Source organism: Echinops telfairi, unplaced genomic scaffold (assembly GCF_000313985.2).
Source record: "Echinops telfairi isolate 266 unplaced genomic scaffold, ASM31398v2 ScPeMD7_44;HRSCAF=162, whole genome shotgun sequence".
In the NCBI taxonomy this organism is placed as follows: Eukaryota; Metazoa; Chordata; class Mammalia; order Afrosoricida; family Tenrecidae; genus Echinops; species Echinops telfairi.
The window spans coordinates 669063-679663 of NW_022103942.1; the positions used below are offsets into that span (position 1 = coordinate 669063).

Sequence of the window (10601 nt, forward strand, 5' to 3'; positions counted from 1 at the left end):
TGTGGGAGGCCTGGTAGTGCATGATCAGGAGGAATTGCTGAAACCCTGATGGGGACTGAGCATGATAGTGGGGCAGGAGGAAAGTCAAAGGAAATAGAGGAAAGAGGGTGGAGGAAAAGGGCATTTATAGAGGTCTAGATAAAGATATGTATATATGCAAATATATTTATGTATGAGGATGGGGAAATAGATCTATGTGCATATATTTATAGGTTGAGGATTAAGGTAGCAGAAGGACATTGGGCCTCCACTCAAGTACTCCCTCAATGCAAGAATACTTTATTCTATGAAATTGGCTTTCTATGATGCTCACCTTCCCGACACAACCGCTGAAGACAAAGTGAGTGAATAAGCAAATGTGATGAAGAAAGCTGATGTTGCCTGGCGATCAAAAGAGATAGTGTCTGGGGTCTTAAAGCCTTAAAGGTAAACAAGCGGCCATCTAGCTCAGAAGCAACAAAGCCCACATGGAGGAAGCACACCAGCCTGTGCAATCAGGAGGTGTTGAAGGGATCAGGTATCAGGCATCATCAGAACAAAAAATCTTACCATAGTGAATGAAGAGGTTAGTGCAGAGTGGAGACCCTAAGCCCATTTGTAGGCCATTGGACATCCCCTTACAGAAGGGTCTCCGGGAGGATACGAGCCAGTTAGGGTGCGATGTAGCAATGTTGAAAACTACAACTTTCCTCTAGTTCCTAAATGCTTCCTTCCCACCCCCCACCCCCACTATCATGATCAGAATTCTACCTTGCAAGTCTGGCTAGACCAGAGGATGTACACTGGTACAGATAAGAACTGGAAACACAGGGAATCCAGGGCGGATGATCCCTTCAGGACCAGTGGTGTGAGTGGCCATACTGGGAGGGTAGAAGGAGGGTGGGTTGGAAAGGGGGAACTGACTATAAAGATCTACATGTGACCTCCTCCCTGGGGGATGGACAGCAGAAAAGTGGGTGAAGGGAGACGTCGGACAGGGCAAGATATGACAAAATATTAATTTATAAATTATCAAGGGCTCATGAGGGAGGGGGCAGCGGGGAGGGAGGGGAAAAAATGAGGACCTGCTGCCAGGGGCTTAAGTGGAGAGGAAACGTTTTGAGAATGATGAGGCCAATGAATGTACAAATGTGCTTTACACAATTGATGTATGTATGGATTGTGATAAGAGTTGTATGAGTCCCCAATAAAATGATTAAAAAAAATTCAAAAGGCCATCATTGCCCTAACTTCAGAATACAGGAATGAATAATAAAAAGTATGAATGGGAATGCTAAACTCAGGAAGCAAGAGGAAACAATTTTATTATGGGGATGGCAATCAATGTTATGAACCACTAGAAAGATGAATTGTTGAATGGAACACCAATGTGCTCTGAGAACTTACAGGAGGATGGCGAACTAGGCAGACATACAACACAGACCTGCTGAAATAGAGACACAGGAGGCCAAATTAAGCAGATATATATTATAATCCTGGAATCCTGAGTTTCAGAGGAAGGGGTAGAAAAGTGGATTGAATACTAACTACGAGATGAAACTGAACAAAAGTGGTCAGGTGTTGGAATTGTCAACTAGCCTGATATAGCACGGCCATCTTGAAATCTTGTAAACTGTATTTGATGGAGACTACAACCTGACTTTGAGAAATATGGGATATTTACTTACTCTCCACACAGTCCAGGAGAGTTGAACTGTGACCAGCACCCATCCTCATCCACCTTCAGCCAGTGACACCGCCACCCGCCCCCGCAGCCCCTGCTTTGCCTAAAGTAAGATCCACATCTTGGTTGATCAGTGGGTTTACATTTAAGTAGTGTTCTCCTGTATATGGATCTCAGATTATTGTCTACTGTTCTTGGGTTTTAATCCAAATAATTCTCCTAAGTATTTTTAAAAGGTTGGTCTGGCTTTTACAAAATCTTTTTAAATTTCTGTTTGTCAGAAAATATGCTAAGGTTGCCATCAAATTTAAGTGAATGCACTTTTGTATTAGAACTATCCAAATTAAAACAAGCAATAAATTGCTAGTTCAAGTCCCAAGAACCAGAGTTCAGGAGGAACCAAGCCAAACTCAGGATTCAGAGCAAGAGAGGAAACTTTCAAAGTGCTCAGTGTTTGTCATGGTGGCTACCTAGATCCTGGGCCAGTACTTTTCTTAAGATTAGAATGAGCATCTGAATGGGGTTTATCACTGGGTGAGTCAGCACTATTTTTCTGTGCTTGCTCAGTAGCGAAATGGGGTGGGAAGTGTCACAACGATGTCTTCTTGCCCACATCTCAGGGTTTGCCTCATCTAGTGTGAGTTTTGCCTTCTAATGTTCAAAGAATAGATTGAGGGCATATTTATCACCTCTGTGCATCTTAGGTGGGCCAACTTAATTTCAATGACCCCAGTCAGAGTTGTTCATGTAGAAAAGGATGAATTGGAGTATATTCTGGTGTGTGTGGTCTCAACAACAACAAAAATAAAGTAAATGTTCAGAACTGAAAAAAATAAAGTTACATTGAATAATTTTAAAAAATGAATTCACTATGATGGAAAACATTCCATTCTTAAAATAAATAAATAAATAAATATAAGGTTCTCTTCTTCCTATTCTTAGTAGTTCTGAACCATTAGTTTTTGTTTTTTTCCTTAGGGTCAAAGGTACCCTTGACAAATTCAATCTTCTCCCATTTATTGTGATAATCCATTGGTACAACTGTGAGGATTTTGCTCTTCGTTACATTGAGTTGTAAGCCATATTGAAGGCTGCAAGCCTTGCTCTTCATCAGCAAGGGTTTCAAGTCCTGCTCACTTTTAGCAAGCACGGTTGTTTCCTCTGCATATCATAGGTTGTTGCTAACCCTTCCTCAAATCTTGATGCCACATTATTCTTTATATAAGCCCATTTCTCTGAATATTTGCTCAGCATCCAGATCGAATAAGTATAATGATAGGATACAACTCTGCCCTTCACCTTTCCTGATTTTAAACCATGCAGTATTCCCTTGTTCTGTTTGCACATCTGCCTCTTGATCCATGTACATATTCTGAGCACAATGAAGAGTTGTGGAATTTCCATTCTTCTCACGGTAATCCATAGTTTGTCTTGATCCACACAGTTGAATGCCTTTGCATATTTAATGAAACACAAGTAAACTTCTTTCTGGTATTCTCTGCTTTGAGCCAAAATCTGTCTGAGAAAAGCAATGACATCCTTTTCCACTCCTCTTCGGAATCCAGCCTGAACCTCTAGCCATTCTCTGTCAATGTACTGCTACAAACCTTTTGGATGATCTTCAGCCAAATTTTACTTGCATGTGATATTAATGATATTGTTCTATAATTTGAGCGTTTTGTTGGGTCACTTTACTTTGGAATGAGTACAAGTATAGATCTCTTCCAGTCAGTTAGCAAAGTAGATGTCTTCACAATTTCCAGGCATAGAAGACTGAGTGCTTCATCAGCTTGTTCAAACATTTCATTTGCTATTCTATCAATTCCTGGAGCCTTGTTTTTAGCTAATGCTTTCCGTGCAGCTTGAACTCCTTCCTTCAGCACCATCGGTTCTGGCTCATGTGCTACTTTCTGAAATGGTGGAATGTTGACTAGTTCTCTTTGGTACAGTGACTCTGTGTATTCTTTCCATCTTCTTCTGATTCTTCCTGCATCATTCAATGTTTTGCCCATAGAAATTTTCAATATTGCAACTTGATGTCGGAATTTTTTCTTGAGTTCTTTCAGTTTAAGGTATGGTGAGTGTGTTCTTCCATTTTGTTTTTCTAATTCTAGGCCTTTGCCCATTTCATTATAATATTTGGCTTTGTCTTCTCAAGCTGCCCTTTGGAATTTTCTATTCAGCTCTTTGACTTCATTATTTCTTCATTCACCTTAGCTACTCTATCATTAAGAGCAAGTTTCAGTGTCTCTTCTGATATCCACTTTGATCTTTTCTTTCTTTCCTTTATTTTTAATGATCTTTTGCTTTCTTCATGAATGGTGGTCTTGATGTCCTCCCACAGCCCATCAGGTCTTCTGCCAGGTCTTGTGTCCCTGTGTTAAATCTTTTCTTTAGAGGTTCTCAAAAGGAAGGTGAGATAGACTCAAGGTCTATTTTGGCTTTCATGGATTTATTTTAATTTTCTCTAGCTTTATCCTGAACTTACATACGAGCATGGTCTCTTCCACAGTCAGCCTGTGGCCTAGTTTTAGGTGCTGATATTGAGTGTCTCCATCATCTCTTCCCACGGGTGTAGTCCATTTGATTTCTCTGTATTCTACCTGGAGAAGTTCATGTGTATAGCTGCCTTTGGGATTCTTAGACTGTAACTCAATGGGAGCAGAAAATCTCCTCTTTCTCATGGAGCAGCTGGTGATTTCAAACCGCTGAACTTGTGGTTAGCGGTCCAACTCATAAACACTCTGCCACCCGGGAGAGAATAAGCTTTCTATTTAGGTAAATCGATTTCCCTCTTAAATTGACCCTTTTGTCACAAATTTAGGTTCAATTATAATAGTAATGAAGAGGCACCATTAATGACAGATGAAAACATTAACAAAAAATATTTTATGTATATGTTAAGAAAATAACTTGTCAGGTTTTATTTTGCTAAGGAATTATTCTATGGTGCAAAGATGATTGACTACATTGTCTTTAATATCATCAATACAAATTGAGATTTTATAGATGTTGAATTTATTTCTCTTCAATAAAACAATATTACTGCTGAATGATCATCAGTTTCAATTTTAAAACCATCATTTATTTTCAGTCAGATAATCATTAATTTTTATAAAGATATGAATAGTGTCTCAAAATCATTTGAAAGAATTGAAAGTGTAAAAGGTTTTAGAGCTGAGTCTAAAAGAATAAATCGCTTTCCCATAGACATGAAACCATTATAAGAGCACTTTAGGATGAGAGAAAGAGTGGGGAAAGGCACAGAAGTAGGAAAGTGCATAACATAATGACGAAATAGCAAATAATCCTGTATGGTTTGGATGCCAGCCACATGGAGGCATATAAAAGGAAAAATGGAAAGGCACGAAAGAGTGCAGAGATGCTTTAAGAATCTCATTATAGTTTATAGATAAGCTCCCAGTGGGGGATTCTCTTTTAAAATGGAGGGTAAGGTAAAGGGCCAGTTGCTGCTAATAGTCCAGTTGAGCTGTAAGAAAATGAGGAATCCACACACTGATTTTCATTCACAGGCAGCAACATTTTAAAATATGTAACAACTGGATTAGCCTTCATAATACATAAAACAAAAGTGAAACAAAAAAAAAAACACCCTCATTTAGTAATTTACACTTACAGGACAGAGAAGAATTGCTCCCCCATGGGTTTCTGACTTTGAGTCTTTACAGGAGTAGGAAGCCCCATCTTTCTCTGGTACAGTGGCTAGTGACTCCAAACTGCTGACATTGTCATTAGCAGCCCAACTCGTTCCTCACTATACCATTTGGGTGATATGATATAGGCTTGCCCAAATTATTTTCTTAAGAAGGAAAACAAGAAGATAAGGCCAGCAATAAAATATCGATTGCAAGCACACCGTAAGGACAAGTTAAAGGATGATCCTGATTCTCACAAGCTCCACCCCAAGAAGATAACATCAAATTTTGCTTGCACCAAACACATACACACATACACCCCCATTCACCCTCCTCTTTTGATAATGTAGGAAAATTTCATAGCCATGAATTTATCACGTCTTCTCTATAGGGCATTTGAGACACAGTATGCTTTCAAAGGGTCTGGACAGGTTGTGAAGATGCACAGTGCCGAGAGTAGTGCACACAACTGGAATTCCCAGATAGAGGAGTGCTGTGAACTAAAAATAAATTATAAAGAATTTCATAACCATCTACATTATAGTTGTACATTTCAAAAATGTAACGCACAACAAATATAAAATATAGGTCCAGACATAACCTTAATAGAAATTAAACCAGGGTTACATGATATAATGTTGAGATTTTCAGTTTAGGCCTTTTTTCAAATACATAGAGGGAATTGCCGAATTTAAATAAAAAGAACAGCAATGTACACTAATCCTTATATCTATATTTTCTAATTTGGGGCAATGAAGGGATGAGGAAAACAACAGCAAAGTATCAGGGATAAAGAAAGGCAGAAATGTCCCCTAGATCACAATCTATACTCTGCCATTCCGAATCAAAACCCCCATCAAGAACCTAGCTTTTGAGAAGTGTAAACAAGAGGAGCTAAGGTGGACAATATGGTGTCAAAGCTCTAACTCTGCATATAATAAATTAATGGAGTTAGGGGAATTAATTTCTTTCTAATTACAGTTTTCTAAAGTAATTTGATATCATGTGATTGTGGTGGAACTGAGATTTAACAAAACAAACAAACAAACAAACAAACAAACAAAAAAGCCCAGCATAAAAGGGGACTGTCATCAAGTAAAGGTGCACATCACCAAGGCCAACTCATTGGTTGAGAGTAAGCAGTTCCAAAAATGGGTCAAGTGAGACTATCTTTGAAATAACTTCTATATGTGGTACCCAGAAAGACACTCCTTTGAGGCCTATGACTGCAGGGGAGCAGAAGCCTTAGATGAAGCAACAAATGTGCTACACCTGGTGAGGAGGGGCTATTATTGGAGGTGTAGTGGGGTGGATTGCTGAATGGAGGTGAGAATTAGGAATCTTTCTGGAGTTAGGAAACCTCAAGTTATCCAGATGAGTCATCATATGAGAAGTGAAAGTCCTTGTACAAGTTCTGGGACCGATATTGGGATGAAAACATTCGTGTTCTTTTCCCTTATGCTGTATTCCCCTTTTCTAGAGCTACTCGGACTATGTGGCTCAGTCCTCACCTTTCCGTCAACTGTTAGCATGGTCCTGTCTTTTTGTATATAATGTGATTCTATTACTTGAACATGTCAAAACTGTCAATATGGAGCCTTGCTGTACAAACTGTACAGACGCAGGCAGGGCTATTCATCCCCTTATTTGTGCCTTTTCCCTGACTAGACTCTCAATGAAAAAACACAATGACGAGGTTTTCACCAGTTTTAGCACACAAATTTATTAACAATATATAAACCAAGGCAAAAATGAATACACTCATGACAATATAAAACGCACATATATAGTTTACTCAAGGCAAATGGGCTCATTATCAGATTATGTTGTAAAACTACTAAACTATCTTAATATATATCTGCCGACAAAATTATATAGCAAAATAAAATCAACAGATGTTGACACTCTTGAGATCATTTGGTATGTATAATAAAATTGACTCTGTCCATCAACACAATAACATGAGTATTGAATTTATAATCTAATGCATATTGGTTTCATATTTCAAAACCAAAAGTTCTTCAGAGGTTTGTGATATCATATGGCTCTTCAGAGTTTGAGTATTAATTGTGCAATTTTATCTCTCACTTCAGGATCATTGTGCTCTGCTAAGTCTTGGAGTTTCTGAGAAAACTCTTTTGCTTCCTGAAATATGGAAATAAGTTCATCCTTAGTGAACTGATCCTTGGTAAAGAGCTTTACTCCCTGTTTGAACTGGTAATTTATATTCTCAAATGTCTCAACGATAGCAAGAATACTGAACTTTGACTCATTCTTATTGAAAAGTGCAACCAAAGAGGACAGTACTTCAGCACTGATCAATTCTCTGAGATTGGCTTGATTTTTAGATAAATAAGAAAACACTTTCAAAATAAAAAATTTTGTCCTAGCATTTCCATTGTTCAACAATTAAAGGATATCGGGAATGTATTTGATGATCGTATAGTGATCTGAAAATTTCAAACTCAGGCTCACTTACACTTTTAGTCCAGAAAGCTGTACAATGGAGTTCAAAGGATAAGAGATTATATCCTTACAAATTTGATTTACATATGAAGCTCTCATTTGTGATACTTCAGAAGACTCAGAGCTGTCATCTGACATATTTAGAATTCTAGGGTGTTCTTTAACATTAGGATTAGTGATCAAGTTTTCAACCATAACATTAATACCTATATCATGAATTATGTCTTGCGTAAATGGTTAAGCAGGACTGACACCCATTACCATTGTAGCAATCTCATGAATGAAAGGATCCTTAGTAAACTTAAGTAAAGCAATGAGTCTATCAAACTCTTTAGGCTCCAAATTAAAGCTATATGTTTTGCAGTGGCAGTTCTTTGGATTGGGCCCATACGTTTCCCCATACCTAATATGATGTTTTATTTCAGCTAAGGTTTGGAAGTAAGGCCCACTATAGGGTGAGATCTTGGTCAGAAGCTTTATCCCAAGAGGAGTTTCAATCAAGGTTTCAATTAGGATCCAATTCCTTTCTGGAGGCAAGAATAGCTCTCTGACATTGATTGGGACTAAGACACTATATCTGGCCCTTAACCATGTTGTTGCTGCCTTTTGTCTTATAGTAAGTTCACTTCGGGGTGTGAGCTCAGGCTTGTCGTTGATCGTTGGTGGGGGATTATAAACTTGAGGAGGGGCCTCTTCTTCAGACCAGAACCTGGACCCTATACTAGATTCTTTTTCAGTCCATAACCAGGAACAGACATTTTCTTCATCCTTATCATTGGACTTGACTCTAAGGTTAGCTTTGTTATCAGCCCTGAATTTAATACTTGCCTCTTCCCTTATCTGGGGTCTGGATTCAATACTGGCCATGTCAGCAGCTTTCACACATGAACTAATATTGACCTCATTTCCAGCATCAGTCTTGATTTTAGATTGAGTAATGGCACCGATACTGGAGCTAGGCATAGCCTTTGGCTTTATTTGGGGCACTACTCTGGGTTGTGTCACTGTTTTTGTATGAGTCTCAGCTATGACTTTGGCCTTACTCATACCTTTCATTTTGCTCACTTCCTTTGTCACAGCCACAGTCTCAGTTTGTGCGATTCTCTGTGTCTTAGACACTGCTCCATCCCCAGCCTTGGCCTGAGTCACTGATTCTGTTTTGAGTTTTGCCACAGCCACTGTCTTGGCCTGGGTCTTAGCCTGGGCTCTGGCTTGGGAATGACCCTGGAGTCCATCCCGTCTTCTAGTTCTTGCCCTGGCCCTGGAGCCAGCCATGGTTGAAATAAAAGACAGGGCCAAGTTGTGTAATCTCACCCCAGTCTCAACCTTGACTGGAGATCAATCCCAGGTTGGTGTTTTCATACAAAGTTTAGTGGTCCTTCAACTCCTTTCCAAACTATTGGCTCTGCCAATGATATAGACAATGTGCAGAGGAACTCATCAGCGTAGGGAATGATGGCTGTGTCCCTGCGTGCAGCCCTGTGGAGGATGGTCCTCTTCAGCCACTTCAAAGTCACCAGATCAGCCACTGAAGGTAGATCTAGAGGTAGAGGAAGGAAGTAGGGTTTTTTTCTTGTTTTTTTTTTTTCTTTTAGTATATTCTAGTTTTGCCTGTCTGTGTAGATTAGCACCGAGAGATGACAGAAGGTGGAGATTCAGTTCTAGGTGGAAGAGGTAGATAAATAGGACACTCTCCCTTACCTCTCATGTCACTGACTCTATGCATCTAGGCGATACCAAAATCCTTTCTAAGCACCAAGCAGAAATAGGGAGGATGGGAATGAGGGAGTTTGAGGAATTTCTAGGCTGGATCTTAACCCTTGTTCGACCCAATCAAGGAGCTATGGAGGTGCTGTTGGGTAAGCAGTTGGACTGGCCACTCCATGGGAAAAAGATGAGGCTTTCTGATCCTATAAAGATTTAAAGCCCTGCAAACCTTGTATATTGGTAGCTGTGAGTTGGAATTGACTCAATAGAATTGGGTTTGGTTTTAGTTGGGACCCAATCAGATCGCTACTACTCCATCCTATAGGTCACATTCATACCTACCTGTACTGATCTGGAGCAAGTTTGTTCTCTTTTCCTTGTTGCTAGTAGCGACAAGTACTGCAGTAGACCTATAGGCAGACCTAGGGACAAACAAGAGAAAATGATAGATAAAATTTGTCTTTCCACAATGGGTGCACAAGAAAATGTGGTGAAGAAAGCCCAGCTACCAAAAGATATAGCACCTGGAGTCTTAAAGACCTGAAGACAAACAGGCAGCCATCTAGCTAAGAAACAACAAAACCCACAAGGAAGAAACACACCAGCCTACCCCAACACGAATGTTGAAGACAAAGTGGGTACATAAGCAAATGCAGTTAAGAAAGCTGATGGTGCCCAGCTGACAAAATATATAGAATCTGGGGTCTCACAGGCTGGAAGATAAACAAGGGGCCATCTAACTGAGAAACAACAAAGCCCACATGGAAGCACACCAGCCTGTAAGATAAGGCGTCAACGGGATCAGGTATCAGGCATCAAAGACCCTCCCCCCCAAATCATAACATTGTGAATGAGGGGGAATGAAGAGTGGGGACCCAGGGCCCATCCAGGGGAAATTGGACATCCCCTTGCAGAAGGGCTGCGGGGAGGAGATGAGCCAATCAGAGTGCAGGGTAGCAACAATCAAATATACAATTTTCCTCTAGTTCTTAAATGCTTCCCCCCCCCCACTACCTTATCCCAATTCTGCCTTACATATCCAGCTGGACCGGGGGATGTGCACTGGCACAGATAGGAACTGGAAACACAGTGAACCCAGGACAGATGAA

At 39.9% G+C, this 10601-nt stretch overlaps 1 protein-coding gene across 1 annotated transcript; it reads right to left on the bottom strand.

The window, feature by feature from the left end:
- Nucleotides 1-7368: 7368 nt before the first annotated feature.
- Nucleotides 7369-9060, bottom strand: ARMCX5 (armadillo repeat containing X-linked 5). Its single transcript, XM_004718171.1, is given in 1 exon segment — nucleotides 7369-9060. A coding segment is annotated over 1 exon segment (1692 nt).
- Between the last annotated feature and the right edge of the window lie 1541 nt (nucleotides 9061-10601).